At 40.5% G+C, this 17,384-nt stretch overlaps 1 protein-coding gene and 1 long non-coding RNA gene across 3 annotated transcripts in view; both read right to left on the bottom strand.

Annotated features, from left to right (window-relative positions):
* Positions 1–12,838, bottom strand: part of LOC120553417 (synapsin-3-like) — a 124,226-nt gene extending 111,388 nt beyond the window's left edge. For both annotated transcript variants that reach the window (XM_039791788.1, XM_039791789.1), the window contains exons 1-2: positions 12,699–12,838; positions 2,503–2,990 (exon numbers count right to left, since the gene is read on the bottom strand). In XM_039791788.1, the coding sequence (XP_039647722.1) occupies positions 2,503–2,930 (428 nt within the window). In that variant the 5' untranslated portion in view covers positions 2,931–2,990; positions 12,699–12,838. The remainder of the gene's footprint in view (positions 1–2,502; positions 2,991–12,698) is intronic.
* Positions 12,839–14,754: 1,916 nt separating this feature from the next.
* LOC120553527 lies at positions 14,755–15,509 on the bottom strand. Its single transcript, XR_005638180.1, has 3 exons — positions 15,375–15,509; positions 14,999–15,113; positions 14,755–14,771 (listed from the first exon to the last, which is right to left on the bottom strand). It is a non-coding gene; the product is annotated as an uncharacterized LOC120553527 (long non-coding RNA).
* Positions 15,510–17,384: the final 1,875 nt, after the last annotated feature.

Here is a 17,384-nt window from a genome sequence, read left to right as displayed (position 1 = left end):
TAAATTAAAGAAGTTCTTTAGCAAAATAACACTCCTACTTCTCCAACTACATATTGTGCAAAAGGCTCAGTCTACATGCCACAATTTGGAATTACAATATAATGCAATCCAATACATTGTCACAAACTATGGCCTTGGAAATGACCAATTTAATCAACAGTCAAAGTTAGGGCTGCACAATATATCGTTTTTTTTTTTAAATCGTCATCGCGATATCAACTTGCGCAATAAACACATTGTGAAAGACAATCAGAGATTATTTGTGTTAGTTGACAGAAAATATCGGTAGAAAACTGCACTTTTTATATTCCATTCAATGTTCAATTTGTTCAATAAAAGAATGTTGGAAATTATTTCCTTTCATTTGTTTTAAATTCAACAAGCAATTTGTGGTATTTTAGAAGAATAAAGAAAGCAGCAGAAATGTAGAACCGAGTACACTTTAAAAAAGGTCCCATGGCATGAAAATTTCACTTCAGTTTTTTTAACATTAATATGCGTTCCCCCAGCCTGCGTATGGTCCCCCAGTGGCTAGAAATGGTGATAGGTGTAAACCGAGCCCTGGGTATCCTGCTCTGTCTTTGAGAAAATGAAAGCTCAGATGGGCTGATCTGGAATCTTCTCCTTATGAGGTCATAAGGAGCAAGGTTACCTCCCCTTTCTCTGCTTTGCCCGCCCACAGAATTTGGCCCACCCATAAGAGAGAGACATCATGGCTTTCAGACGAGCAAGGTGGCAGTTGGTCAAGGCCACACCCCCACCCTCCACCTTGCCCCCCCTCTCTCCTCTTCAATAGCTACAGACACAGAAATGGCACATACTAAGGAAAGCTCATTGTGGGACTGGCTCTAGTGGCTGTAATTCTGCACCAAGGCTGAATTTCGGGGAAGAGACTTCAGATACAGTATTAGGGGACCACTAAGGCCTATATAAAAGCATCCAAAGAGCACCAAGTCATGGGACCTTTAAGGCTCAAGAAGGCTTCCATCGACCTTCCTCTCCTTTCTCTAAAGTGTCATTGAAAACTGAAGGCTCCAGCCCAGTTTGCATCGCTAGAACATCACGCTCTCTCGGATTCTTTGCCGGTGGTCCAGAATTCCCGGTTCGTAGGCAAATACCGGTCCTTCACAAAAATGACTCTTTATGGTGCTGAAAAAGCCCTTAACATCAAAGGCTCCATTATTCTCGCTTTATATAACCAACTGAGTTTGTTTAGGTGAATAAAAACTGCAATCTGTTCAGAGTGAGGATGGGTCCTCAATGAGCCTGAACGCCTCAGTAAGTGGATGATCCTCTGTCGACTCATTTCACAAACACTGGGACGTGAGGCAAAAACGGGCCCTTTTGGAATGTCAGCCAGCGGGATAAAAGAATATTGAGAGCAATCTTGGTGCTTTTGATACGGCTGTCAGCGGGGCGCTTTAATCTAGTGATCATTTTTAGACCCCGGTCTGATCTCCCTGCAGAGCCTCATATGCACATGCTTCGCTACACAATGATCCCGGCTAATTGTGCAGATAAATTCAAAGGGCTGAAAATAGCTGATAACAGCTTCACTGAGGTCGATTTACCAGCAAATGACAGGCAACAGAATAATTATCCATGAAATGGAAGAGCGGTTTATTGATTCGGTAAGACAAACATGATAAACTGGCTGCTGCATGTCTTGACTGCCACTCCAGAAATCAATTCCTCCACAGTGTGCAGCAAAAGATGGCCAATATCAGCCTCTTACACGCATGCATGCGCCGTTGCTGAAAGATGATCTCATCTCTCTGGGTTAACGTTCATTTATTTTTCTTCAGGAGATAAAGACCTTCCTCTCGTTTCCATGACAATTTTCATATATCAAAGCCTGCGAAAGCCAAGGACGTATGAGTCTATCATAAACAATAAGATGTCTTGCTCCTTTTGAAAACGAACTAAAAACCCCCAAAAAAGAAAAGACAATAGTGTGAAAACTTTACTTTTCACCCCTCAGACACAATTTTTCCTCATATGCTATCAGATTTTGATAATGCTAATAAGCTTACTGACACTGATAAGTTGCCTCGAAAGCAGCATGTTAAAAGAATAGTTTGACATTTTGTGAAACTGTCTTGCTTTCTTAAAATGACTCATGAAAAACAACATCATGTTAGATATTGCATGCACTAAAGATTTACTTACGCAGTTTAAACATACTAACCTTTTGAAAACAACGGTAGAGCTGTCATCTTCTATTTTAATACTACTCAGCTTCATGTAGCAGAACTGTAGTGATGTTATTTCCTGTCAGTAAAGATAGCACGTGAGCTAAGATGCTCATTGGTTTTTGGGATGTATTGTGGATTTTTAAAAGGGATTTTGAAACACGTGACAAATAACTCACAGTTCAGGTCCTTATCTGTTGAACTAGGAACTGGTTTGAGACGAATCAATGTGAAATCAATGTGACATTAGACCTTTTTTTGTTCAGGTACCCACGCACACACAGGCGAACACCATGAAATGTCCACTCACCAGTCGGTGTGCTGATCATCGATGACCAGCAGGATCTTGGGCTTGCGTATGACAGGTTTAGGGGGCTGACTGCTTCCTGTTGAGGCTCCATCAGCTGCGGTTGCTGCAGATTTGGCGTGTGCAGCGGCGGCGACGTTCTGGGCCATCTGAGCACTCTTCACCACGCTGGAGAAGGAGCTGAGGAAGCTCCCTGTGCCCAAAGCTGAGCCCGTGCCCGTGCCTGAGCCTGGCCCCGAGCCTGAGGCCGGGTTGGAGGCCGGAGTGGGGATGCTCGGGGGCTGCCGCCTCTCTGTGGCCGGGGAGGCGGGGGAAGAAGTGGACGAAGTGGATGAGCCTGGAGGGGTCGGCCTCTGCAGATCCATCATGTAGCCGTTGGGGAGGTTGGCCACAAAGCTGCTGTCTGACAGGCGCCGGCGGAGGTAGTTCATGGTGATGGGCTGGTGGGTCCGTCAGGCCACAGGAGGAGAGGGGGAAGAATGCTTGAAATCCTGCACAGGGGACAACGGAAGGGAGAGAGGATCTGTTCACAATCAGTTTCGCGATGCGGTTCTTATTTGATTATTTGCAACATCCTGTTTTAATGAAAACCAAAGTCATCGATTATCAATTTTCTTATATTAACAACGGAAGAATGACTACATGTAACGGGAAAGGAGTCACTAAGAATTGTAACTCAACTCTGTAGTTCCCGTCAGCTCTGAAGAGAAGATTTTAGCATCCTTTGGCTAATTGTTATGATTTTACGGCCCAGAACTGTACTGTTTTGGTTCAATTCTCACCGCTTCCAAAAAACTAATTCTATTCCAACTTCCCAGCGTCTAACGGCAGACAGAAAAAGCTAGCCTGTAAATGCATTTGGCAGCTTAGGCAGATATTTCCCTCAGCAGCTGGCAGAGCCCCAAAGCAGAGCTAAAAAGGAGAGTGAATTTTGGATTTTTATTCGGCAGGTGGTCAGAAACACGATTAAGTGAATCTTAACATTTCTCTATTTTTGCGAGATAAAAAATTACTAACAAATTCATCATATCAACTTTGTGGTGTTAACATCTTGTTCTATGTATGCAGGCAGCTCTCATAATGCTATTTAACTGCGGCTTTTAACAGTGAGTGAAAAAACAAAATGGAGCCTTTCAGTTTGAGCATTCAACGAGCTACAGTATGTAGCTATCCCTCAGGATTAGATATAGATTTAGTTCAGATGGAAATTGTTAAACACGTGATTTCTGCTGTCTGAAGATCACACTCATTAGCAAACAACAGATCTGAGACGAAGAGTCAGAGCAGGAAAACAAGTGTCAAGCTGAGAAAGTTAAGATAAGATAAGCCTTTATGCAGCAGTGAGTTACAGCTCATTTCTGTGTAAAGCAGACAGAGCCCGCTGGGAGAAAGGAAACAGTTATGTAACACATGGAACCCAGCGTGGAAGAGAAGAGACATTCAAACAGATTAGCTATCAAACTGCAACCAAGCTAACGGAGGGGAAAAGAAACCCTTAAACCTGATTAAAACTAGGACGCTTCTCATAGTAAATGGAGCTAGGATGAGATGAAAGTGCATTTCTTATTGAGGCGTCACGTCTCAGGCGGATGTGCCCAGTGTTTGCAGCCGTGTTTTTGTAGTTAAAAAGGGGAAGGAGGGTCCAACAAGCTCCTCAGAAGGAGGAAAAGGATGTAGGGCAAATGTTCTTCATCTTGACAAGGCGCTATAGTCAGACGATAGTCAGACCATCCGGAAGTCTTTATGCAGAGTGAAAGTTGTAGCTTTCTGCCTGAGCATTTGTAGGTAAAACTATCTCCTGATCGTAGCTGTTGTAGCAGTGGTGTAATCATGTTTCTGTCCCCAATACTGCACTGATTCCAAAAGGGGAAATTCTATTTCCTCCCTCCCCGCCTGGAAACTTATACGTTGGTGACCTATACGCCGGTAGTAACATGTGCTGGGGTTAGCACAACAAGTTGATTGGCATGCGAGTCAGTGACACTATGGTGAGCACAAATGAAACGCTATGCCCGCTACATCAGTTTTCAATTTCAGAGCATAAGAGATGCTTTTTCAGTTTTATGGAAACCAGACAATACTTACTTGTATGATCAATGTATTGTTGTTTGGATCTTTACGTGCAGTTTTTTGACAACAAGAAAAAATATTGAATGTCATCAGACTTATTGTTATATTACTAAATTAATGAATACTTGAGTTTGGGGATTCTGTGTTTCGCCTAAGTGCATTGCAGCACGGCAGATGCTTGTTGTCATGAGGAATAACACCAAAATGGGAGATGTAATATGGCTTCCGGCAGCAGGGCTGAGCAGCCTATCCTATCACAGAGTGAAGGGGCTTCCCCCTGGGTATTATGCGTATGTGTCAACCACCACAGGGCTCTTACGGAGCAAACTAGCAGGGCAAATTATAGAAAATTGCTAGAAAACAGACAGAATAAAGACGAACAACAAGCAGTGGCAATTATAGTCACAGGGCCACTGATTGCCGGCTCAACCCTCTTTGTAACGACTTGATCCCATTGGACAGATAAGAAGCCCTCTGCTGAAAATCACTATCTTTACACCATTGGCACATTTCCCACTTTCTCAGCACCCAATAAGCTGCTTTCTCTCTGAGCCTGAGCACAACTGAAGCGTTTAAATCCTTAAAGGCTTTGCCTCTTAGTTCTCTGTGCAGTATATCCACACTGGGAGGAAACCACGGGGACCCCATGCTCTGTTACTGCTGACCTGGCGGAAAACATTAGTGATGAGAGTTTGTTAGGAAAGAGACATAGAAACAGAAATGGGACCTAAAAAAAGAGCACTGTGTGTTATCTATGTCTTTATGATCTGTCAATAATACTTCATTCTTGTTTGGCAAGAGTCTGTTGGGGCTAAGTCATAAACGGACTTGGAACTAGCGGCTGAGAACATAAACTCATTATGAATATGTTTACTGAGGTAATAAATCAAGTCAAAAGTAGAGTCATTTTCCTATAGACATCTAAAGACGTGCACTTCTTTTTGCAACCAGTGGAGTCGTCCCCAGATGGAAATTAGATAGAATGCAGGTTTAAGGCACTTCCGCATTGGCTTCACTTTTCAGACCAGGAAGCTTTTTCTATTTTATTTTTTTTTTTTTTACAGTCTGTGGGCTAACTATAAAAAGCAATAAAAAGGATATGGTTGCTATTTAATATGCTATTTGATGCTCAATATTTACAGACTGCACTCCACCCTGACAGAAACCCATAATTGAAAGCTGACGAGTGGTGCAGTGAGAAGAGAAGTCCTTAAACTCTAACAGCAAAAAGGACTTTGGCTCAGCAGTAATCACAGGCTTTGCTCTGTAATGATGGGGAAGAGCAGGATCATGTCACACCAGACTCTGGGACCCCTGCTAGTGTACGGTGTGTGTTGGGAGTGTCTGTGTGTGTTACTTATTCTATATTTAAAAAACTTGTAATTGATGAAGACACCGCTTAAGGGAGATGGCAGTTCCGTCCTGCTGTTCTCAGCCTCTTTTTATTTTTTGCATCCTGACTGTGAACTTGTGGAATCTATCACATATTCTGGAGGCTGTTCTGTGAATTTACACACCAAAGCCTGTTAGAATTGTTGACTAAATAGTTAAGGACGCACTGTACTGTCATTCCATCCTCTTCTTTCCAGCTGACATGGCCAAATTATGCAATAATGACTAATATTCCTTTTCAAATCTAACTGCGTACCCACCAGATGTGGATTTTCCTAATGAGACAAATGACGTGAAGCACACTCGAATGGAAGATGTCCAGAGAGAAAGAGAGAGAGAGAGAGAGAGAGAGAGAGAGAGAGAGAGAGAGAGAGAGAGAGAGAGAGGTCTTGGGTCGTATGATCGTTAACAGATTTAACACTTCAGCAAAGGTGCTCATTTCCATACAGGTTTAGTGGCTTGAGTGGGGTATTTTGGCGACGGTAATGTTATTAGTGTTGTAAGTTAGCAGTAGACTTAATTAACCCGACCCAGGGTGAGTCTGATGAAAACTGATGTGTCTGCCCAGTTCATGAAACGAAAGGGACAAAACAGGACAGAGTAACACGGCGGACAGACTACTAGGCAACTGCAGAGTTTTGTAACTTAAACAGGATCAGTGTACTAAGGCTCAGTCCTTGATGCAGCAGCCCTGGGTTTGATTCCAACCTGCGGACCTTTGCTGCATGTCGTTCCTCCTATCTATCCCCTTTTACATCTTCAGCTATCCTGTAAAATGCCCAAAAAATAATCTTAAAAAAAAAATGTCTCCGTGGTAGGGGCACGGAAACGCTGGAGTAGTGTGGATGCTTCAGGAGAGGGTAGTCCTAAGCCCCGGAAAAGCCCCGGCTGAATTTAACCCCTGCTTCTCACACCCCACACTAACACACAGTCACGTCCAATGCTGGTAAACTGTAACGAGCTTAAAGGGATCAGTGTGTGTCTCCCTGCTGTGCAGAAGTCAAACACGGCTTTAATTATTCATGACAGTCTGAGCTGGGGGGCCGAGAGTGTAACCAGTTAGAGCAGAGGGTGGCTGGACTCAAGTCAAAGTGAGGAGAATGAAACTGAATAGAGGTGGGACAGCAGAGGGATGAAATGCTACAATGGGAGGTGGCGTTTAACCTGCCCAAAGGCATTCTGGGGGATTATAAATAGCCATGTGGGACTGCCAGATGGATGTTTATGACCGTTACTATCCTGGAGTTTTACACAAAAAAATCCTTGGAGTCAGGGCTGTTGCCGTGGTTACCATCGAGTATTTTTTTTATTCAACGATGTTGGTCGGCAAGTCCACCTGTCTGTCCGTATGTCCAACGCTTTCAGGTCCAGAGCACGACATCTCGACAGCTTGTGACCAGTTTGGAAAGACGTTTGATACAAATATTCATGTTCCCCAGAGGATGATATCTATAGATTTTGGTGACTTCCTGTCATTTCCTCTAGGGCAGCAGTTTTCAAACTTTTTTCAATAATGTACACGCTTTGAAATATTTTAGTACCCCCTGAAAAGAGCAAAACATTTTTGGTAGAAAAAAAAAAAAAAGCCTTAATAAAGAAGTACAACGCTGTGCCTATTTAGGCTAAACAACAACCATGTAAATAAAAACAAACTTTAATGCTAGCCTCAATTTCGAATGTTTAAAATCCATCACTAAATAAAAAATTTAAAAGAATCTCACATACCCCCTGCAGTACTCTTAAGAACCCATAGGGGGACTAGTACTCCCATTTGAGAAACATTGCCACACTGCTCTAGCGCCACCATCAGGCCAAAATTTCCCCTTGACCAATACATTAGTCTGTGAAGGGATCTCAAAAGCCAATTTTACTGTGAAATTTTGCTATACAGATTTATGGTACATATAGGATGAACCATAATGTTTTGGTGACCACCTTAACTTTTCAAACATCACAATTGGTCCACATTTTCCACAGAAAATGCCTAAAAATATCTAAAAATAATAAAGTAGACATAAAATCTATTCTTATTCTATTTAGACCCTTTTGAATTTATTTCCTTGACATCTTTTGTAATACCATCCTGGCTCCAGGCTCTAAGAATAATAAAATCATGGTTATTCTTTGTTTCCGTCCATAATCTCTGTCCAATGCTTTGGTTTCCTATGGATTCCTGTCAGCCTCAAATAATTAGCAAATACTGGCATACTAGAACGCTAAACTAAGATGGTGAACATGGTAAATGCATAGTAACATCCGCATGTTAGCATTCTCATTGCAAGCATGCTAGCATGCTGACGAGCATTTGGCTCAAAGCACTAATATCGCCTAGAGTTGCTAACATGGCTGTAGAGTCTTCTTGTTCACTTCTTTGAAGCATTTCACAGTATTTGACTTCACCAACCAATAGTTAACTCAACCAATGCGTGCCAATAGTCAACATCTTCAGACTAAATCCAACCAATATCATGGATAACACAGTAATATTCAGTGTTTCCTCTAGGGCTGGGCGATATGGAGAAAAATCAGATATCACGATATTCTAGACCAAATACCTCGATGTCGATATTGGAGCGAAATTGTAGGGTTTACAATTGGGGCTTTAACAAAATATCTTCACACTTAGATTTTAGATAAATAATCATCAGTAATGTGGACATAATGTCTAAGTGGGGAAAATGCTAATTATAGAACAGCTAGAGTAGTCTGGTAAGTTCAGAAAAGTACATCACTTTACTGTAATGCAGCCTTTAAAACCAGGAAAAGACAACACTTATGCCATATCACGATATTACGATATCCAAAATCTAAGATGATATCTAGTCTATCTAGTATCACGATATCGATATAATATCGATATATTGTCCAGCTCTAGTTTCCTCCAAATTGAATCCATTGGATCCTTCCTTAAATTTTAGAGTATGATGATGCACTAAAACTAATCACTGAATCCCAGCCTAATTCAATTCTTTAAGGGTGGATAACTTTATAAGGCTGATTAACACACGGCAACTGCTCAATGGTCAGGGAAGTACGGGGCACATCCCAATAAACAAGGATTCAGGATTTTTTTTTTCTTTCACAAATATGATCTGCAAGAAACATCCATCATATCAGTTGATTATACTCATAAAACAATATCTCAAAATTCATTAATGGCATGGATTTAAAGCAAAGATAATTAATTCTGTCGTCTCTGCTGTGGCGAGACGTCTACAGAGAAGATGGTGTTGAGTTGTTGTGGGAGGTTGTGTGAAAGCCTGCTGCTAATTTTAATCAGCCATTGCAAAACTTGTAAAATGCTAGCTTGTGAAGACACTATTAGGCTTAGGCTGTTGATTTCAGTGCTGTGAAATGCTTTCAGTGCATTGTCTCTTTTTTGTACAGACTTTACAGGCGTTTTCAAAACATTAATGTGACCAGACGAGACATAAAAAGATAACTGGAGCATAATTACAAAGACTCAGGATAGGAATCGAGAACCGCTTCCAGTTCATAATCGGTTCCAAATAGTCTGATCCATCGGAATCGTATGCCTCCTAGCTTATCAATTAATTTGGCTGATGCCGGCATGTTTTCTGACAGTTGGGCGTTGCAGAACAATGACTTCAAACTCATGCATCTACGCTGCATGGAAACAAGAAAGGAGTCATGGCGGAGAGGAAGAAACAGTCATTTCACAAAGAAAAACGACAACAATGACAATGACAGTGCCTGTAAAATGATCCTTTCAAGATTTCCCCACACAGAAAATTGGTCAGGAATCACTAAGGGAATCGATAAAGAATCAGACCAATAATCAGAATCGATAGTGGCATTAGTATCAAGAAAATCGTATCAATTCGGTGCGTTTGTGCATGTTGCTTTAATGCTTTAATGTGACTTGCACCTACGATACCAAGACACATCCCTCGTGTGTGTAAACATACTTGGCAATAAAGCTTTTCTGATTCTGATTCCCATCCCAAAATACGACTGCAATACACAGGTTGACTTCTAAATTAGAAACAAGGCAGCTTAAAACCCGATCTGAGAATCTTGTTGCTCTTTGCACTTGCACAACTACCCGGCAGGAATGAGAAAGTCACCCTGCGACTGTGAACCTTGACGACTGCAGTGACAGAAAGTGCTCGGCGACACAACAGTGTCAGCTCGCTGCGAGAGAGTCTGCTGCAGCAGTAGCAGCGACGAGCTGGTGAGGCGAGGAGTCACAGCCGAGTCACCACGCAGTGACCTCACCGCACTTCTCAGTGCAGACGCCACGTTAGTATACACACGCAGACAATGAGGCGATGGGGCAGGTGGTAGAACCAGCCTCAGACCTTTCTTTCTCCATATACATGCTGGACTCTTCCAGAGATTAGACAGGTTCCCTCAAGACAGTGTCAAGAAACCTTCAGGTTAAAACGTGGCAACTGTGCAAGACCCAGACCTTTTCATGCGAAAATATACGAATTCTGAAGATACTGAATAACAAAATATTGGCTTTCAGCACTTCAAAACAAACTATAGCCCTACTTAATACAATACACCATCCATTCTATTTATAGTTATGACTAACAGTCTGTTGATGAATCATTTCCATATAAAAAGGATCAGCAGCATATTGATTGAAAGTTCCATTCATAACAAACCAGCCCCCACATTACTACAACTTGTTTCTACATCAAAGTCTCCTCCCATCACGAACTGGACACTTTTCTCCATGAGGTCTGGTGCACAGCCAGCTAATTAAGAACAGAAAGGTCACTGCTTTGTTGCAATTTGTTATTTCACCAGAAGAAAAAGGGATCATTATTGGCCAAAGCCAGCCTTTCATGCTGAGGAGCATCTGTTCGGAGACAAAATAGATACTTGGTTATGGAGGGAACACTTGTGTCTGCCTCCCGATTGCCCGATTAATATTTCATGCCGTTTATTTTGCAGTATGGCCTCATTATCATCAATATTCAGGGCTGAGCTGTCACATGCATCCAGAACAGACATATGTGATATCACCTTTTTCTAACTGATTCCACCCCCTTTAAATGTAGTTAGAAAAGGACCAAAAAAACAAACAAACAGTAATCTCTAAAATGGGATAACAAAAAGCAAAGTGTTTGTGAGGGGCCCCATCACTCGACGAAAAAAGCTGATTGAAAACATAGATACTAAGGGTCTTCAAAAGGCAACTGTACACACTTCTTGTAAACTATCCTTAAAAGTGGTTAAAATTAATATTTATATATCCGTTTACAACTACTTGTATATGAAAGAAGTCACTCATAGTGACAAACGTGACTCTGCAGTTCCCCATAGCTGTACGGAGCGGAGCGTTTTAGTGTCTTTCAGCTCATTGTTTTGGATTTCCAGCCCGAACATTTTCCTTCACTCTCACTGCTTTAAGTAGCATTGTTTTGCTGCAGCAGGCAGCTGTTTTTGGCAAGCAAAAAAGCTCACTCCACGCCATAGATATATATATATATACTGTCAGTATATACTCGACCCCAGCCTCCCCTCACCCGTCCATATACTGTCAGTATACTGACTTAGAGTATATATATATATATATATATATATATATATATATATATATATATATATATATATATATATATATGACTCCACGCTACCTGTTACAGTACTAAACTAAAAATTAGCCATTAGCTAGCTAAAATAGGGGGTTGGTGGAGAACAAAAGGGTTAGGGTTAGCAAAAATCTCTGCTAGTTGTTTCGTCCTAAAAAAGCTCTAATGAAACCACTGTAACGGTTATTAACGGTTACTAACATTACCTGCACAGCACCAAACAGCTTAGCTAATTAGCGAGTCCATGAAAAGCGCTATATAAATTCAATTTATTATTATTATTATTATTATAATGGAGCATTTAGCCAAATGTTTCCCTCTAGTCTAGAGTTGATGGAGACCAAACCAGGGATAAAAGGAGAACATTCGGCAGGTGGCAGAAATACGAAATAAGCAACTGTTGGCTAACAAGTTCGCCAAATCAATTTAAAATGTGATGTTAATGTGAATATGGTGGCCAAAGTGGGCATTACGTTTCTTTTTAAAATAACGTTATATAGCTAGCTACTTACAGAATATTCAATACTTGTCGTTTTTAGGGCACACCTGAAAACAGGAGTCAATCAAAGCAGAGTTCAGAGAAAAATATTAGCTTAATTAGGGGTGAAATGGGCTTTACTGCATCAGTTTCACATCTCTAAAAAGGATGCACAGTGCCTGTAATTGTGATAGATTGACCGCTGCCTCAAAATGAGAGTAAACTCACTCTATAATCCACTGCCTCTCTTTTATAATGCACTGTCACAATCATGAAATGGATACCCCCCACCTTTCCCGCCTCCCTCCCCTAATAAACTGCTCCGTGGAGAAGTGAGTGGACAGGGGGCTGCAGAGACATAGCTGAGAGAGGGAATCCCTGCACAAACCTACTGTAGCACATCTCCAAGCTGGCAAGCCATTTAAACCAGCCTGACACAGCGAAATGCTGCGCTCACAGGTCAAACCCCATTTTACCCGAGGAATAATAATGACAAGAGCAACAAAGGACCCGGAAAGGACGAGCTTCATTGTGTGAAACAGCTAATTTCTCTTAAAAGCACAGCCCGGAGCAGGATACACACATACACACACACACAGACACAAGCCGACTAACGTTAATGTTGGAAACAAAATGTCATAGATATATAACAAAATGTAAGGATGGTGGGGCTAAATGCGCAAATGATTTACCTGAGCGGTGGTCAGTGATGAGCAAGTGTCGGATGATGGAGACCTTCCTCTTCTTCTTCTTCTTCTGATGCTTCTGCTTCTTCTTCTTCTGCGCTCAAGTCCACGGTCCTCCTCAGCCTCCCAGCCAAGCCCTCTCTCTCCCCCTTCTCTCTCTCTCTCTCTCTCTCGCTTTCCACAGTGCATGCTGGGAACACGATGGGTGTAGTGCATTCATTACCGCAGTCGGTCCATGAAGCTCATTGGCCAACAGCGAAATTGAGGGAGCATCTCGGGAACAAATGTGAAACATAATCAAATTCATAGATAGGATCAACAAGTTCATATATTTAAAAAAAAGAATCACAAAAATGTAATATAATTGTGATTTAGACAAATACTTGTTTGGTTGTTTTATTTGCCATATCGCCCTGAAATTTATCTGAAATTTTTCAAAAAGGTATTTTTATTTAAATAGGATAAAATCATTGTAATGTGAATGAATGTAGTTTTTTTTTTTTTGTTATACACTGGTATTTTCTCATTAGACTGTCATGGGACCAGTGCCAGCCCTAGTCTTTTGAGGGCCCCAAGCAGTATTTGGTTTGGGCCAAATACTGCTTGGGCCCCCTCATTGTAACATGTTGCCACTTTACTTGGCACTAAACCAACTTGTTTATTGTGAATATTAGTTTAAGCACACACAATGTAAACATAAGCATGTAGACTAAAATGGGACCTTTTAGAACCAACACTATCTTTAAATAATCTACAGTAAATACAGAATTTGTCTTTTACCCCCTAACCCTATGAATGCTCCTTCTCAGGGCCTTCTCTTTGATCTGGTTAAAGTTTGATGCATATTTTATGTTGTCATCGGGGAGGGCTGGTCTTAATGCGTAAGACATCCAAATGTAGAAAGGATATGACACAACCAAAAAGATATGATGCACAAGGCAACTATATGGTGAAGAACATACATTTATTAAAATAACTAATACATTGTGCAAAGTGTGGTACAGTGATCAAATGAGGAAAACAAAAGGAGCACTGCTTAAATAAAATGTTAACGTAAATGTAGTTGACGGAGACCAAAACAGCTAGTGAATATTGACTAATATTGATCAGGTGACCAGAAACACGACTTTAAATGAATGCTAATGTTGCTAATGTGTCTGCAGAATGCGTAAATACAACTTTTTGCTACTACGACGGACGTCAACGTTGTTTCCCTGCTGCCCCTCAAGTGGCGAATAAATCAATGAATAATGCTTCAAAGGGTGCGTTAGGGGCCCCTCTCGGTTTACAACGAAATAGTAAATGAACATCCCAGATAGCAAATAGTCATTGAAACGATGTTAAATCAACATCCTGCTGTCAACGATAAAGTCACTGAATCAACATCGAACTCTGATGTTGATTCTTCATCATGTTGCACCCTCCATTATCATTGAAACGTTTAAATCATACCTATAGATCAACAGGATTTCAATGGTATTTCAATTACAATGGATATTGAAACAATGTTACCCAGATAGCAAATAGTCATTGAAACGATGTTATATCAACATCGCGCTGTCAACGATAAAGTTATTGAATCAACATCGAACTCTGATGTTGATTCTTCATCATGTTGCACCCTCTATTACCATTGAAACAACGTTTAAATCAGACCTAGAGATCAACAGGATTTCAATGGTATTTCGATTTCAATGGATATTGAAAGAATGTTGAAATCCCAGCATATCAACGAAACTTCAATGGTACCCTATTTTAGTACCACGTTTAATCTAAAAAGGTCTAAATTAATATATTAAAAACATTATTATTAAGCTAGTATAATCCTTTCTTTATTGTCAGCCAAGGTGGGCTAGAGCAAAATATAGAAACTATGGCAGACTAAGCCTAGACTTTCTAGCACAAATGACACCCCAAGCGTTTTTATTGTATTTTTTCTTTTTTTTCTTTTAACGCGCTAACTCCTGCAGTGTCGGTCGTCCAGCTCCTCCCGCCTGGTATGGTAAAGGCCACCCCTTTCCCCCCCTTTGAGAATTCATAGGCAATTAGTGTATTCTTCAGTTCGTTGAGTCAGGGCATCTAAAATAGAAAAGCAAAAGTACATTTCAGTTTAACATTAGCAGTAGCCTAAGACTTCTGCCTATGAAGGGTAGGCTATACACAATAGTCTTTGTATGTCTTTGCAATGCTTTACAGAATATGTTCAATATTGACATAGCCATTGCCCTCGGCTCAACTGTTGATGGTAACAAGATCATACCAATACCATTTTCAGAAGCCTCAAAATATAATAATTTCACACTTACATCAAAATGAGTCCCTCATGTTTTTCTCTGAAGGGTGCCATAAGCAGGGAGAACACACATGGGCGTGGATCACACTTTTCTCTCTGTTGTAACCTACTTCACCAGGATGCACTCTCTCAAAAAAGACAGAAAACAGAAAAAAAGTAATTAAGGTAATATGTCAACAACAACCCCAACACAATAAGCCCAGCAACTTTAACTAAAAGTGTATGACAACATGAAGGCTTACCTTAGTCTGATAGTTGAACATTTTATTTATGTGATTTTACAGTTACAGAGTGCAGCAAGGCTAAGCTATCTAAAGCTCAAGGAAAATCTTTCAACTTTTAATTTCCATAGAAAATGAATACACATATTACAAAAGTTTTAACCTTACCTGAAAATATTCTTCACCGTTGTGTGTAGGTGATAGTCATCACTGACTTCAGCTGTGCCATTCCCAGATAGCAATGAGTCGGCGGACCACCGGCGGTGCTCCAGAGGCAGTAGAAGCGTCAGAATGGCGTAATCGCAAACACGTTTGCCGGCGGTACGTTTGCCTTCCTACCGCCTTCGTTCCGAGGCCGGCCCGCGGGACAACCGCCGTTCCGCCGCCGTTATACCAAAGGTGGCCATTCTGCGGCCCGTCGGAGGCAAACGCTATTTTCGAGCGATCTGCCGCCGGTTATTGTGTGTATATATATATATATTCATTTATTTATATTTAATATTTATAGCATGCAGTTTATCAAGAATAATGATTGATCAAACCAGACAAATTTCCATTTGGCGTTTTAATTCCACATTTCAAAGTACAGTAACTGTCATTGAAACAAGACGTGTCAGATCACTTAAATACACACACATATATATTATATATTTACACATACATACATAGCCTACTGAGGTAAAAACAGTAGTAGAACAGACATACATAACTGCAATGCTGACTTGTGACACAAGGATTTACAAGTTCTATTTAACAACAGAATAAAAGTTAAGCACTGTGACAAAACGAAAAAAGCAAATGTTAACAACAGAGTAAGTAGAATATTTGGTGAAATAGGATTTCCAAGCTATTTTTAATAGAATAACAGTTAAGCACACTGATGGAATGAAAGTAGAATTTTGGTACTAGTTAATGTGCAATATCAAGTAACAGGTATGAAATAGGATTTACAAACTATAATACCATTGTTAAGCACTGACTGAATGAAATAAGCCAATACTAAAGTTACGTTAAGTAAAATATTTGGTACCAGAACAGATAATGAGCAGATATCAAGTATTAGAGGTATAATCTAGGATTTACAAGCTATATTTATAAATAGAATAGTTAAGCACTGTAACAATGAAATAAGCAGCAAATTGTATAGGAAGTAATTGAGATCTTTGGTATCAAAGAATGTGCAGGATACCAGCTAATATACATTTTGACATTAAATTTACACATGACAACAAGTGGGAACAAACACAATTAACAGCAGGAAATCTGGCTGTAGAGAACACAGCCAATCAGAACGTGTGGAGTGGTTGGGGTCTGCGTGGGGTAGTGGGCTAAGAATTGCGGGACAGTCTAAGTAATGATAATCAGTCTTTCAAGCCTGACTACGTAGCTTGATGATGCAAAATTGCACAACACACATAGCCTACTGTTATCGTCACATTCGGTAACCGACAAGGTTGTGTAGGCTAACTCCACAGCCAACATTAATGAACGTCTAATATAACATGAGCTAATGTCTAATAATATCAGCGATCTCTCTCTTCTAATATACATCCAAAAAACTTCCCACTGGACCGAAAAATATGAAGGTAAATATGGTGCAAAACGTGAGAGCTTGTAGAATACAATGTGAGAACTTGCAGAACAAAAAAATTGAACTTGTATGTTAAAATTTGCACTTGTAAAATAAAAATTTGCACTTGTAAAATAAAAATTTGCACTTGTAGAATAAAAATTTGCACTTGTAAAATAAAAATTTGCACTTGTAAAAATTATTCACATTTGAAGTCACAAAAAGAAAAAAAACATGAGAGCTTGTAAAAAAAATCTGAACTTGTAAATTGAAATTTGCACTTGTAGAAAAAATATTCACAAATGTGTAGATTGATATTTGCATGAACACAATGACAGCTGCAAACTTGTAATGCAACATTTACTCATGTACTTTTTTTTACTCAGGTTGATTTTCCATCACAACCACAACTCAGTGATTACAACCTCGCGAATCTGTCACTGTATTCGCGCATCACAAAGAGGCGAATCCCGCCGACTTTTGCAACACTTGTTGCGATACATTTGGTGCAAAACTAATTTGTACCTGTGGACTTAGGCTGTGGAGCTCTGATCCAACAGAACGGGAAAGCAGGGTTTCTATCGCCAGATGAGGGACAACTCCGTCCG

Source organism: Perca fluviatilis, chromosome 23 (genome assembly GCF_010015445.1).
Source record: "Perca fluviatilis chromosome 23, GENO_Pfluv_1.0, whole genome shotgun sequence".
In the NCBI taxonomy this organism is placed as follows: domain Eukaryota; kingdom Metazoa; phylum Chordata; class Actinopteri; order Perciformes; family Percidae; genus Perca; species Perca fluviatilis.
This window is presented reverse-complemented; position numbering and strand designations above follow the sequence as displayed.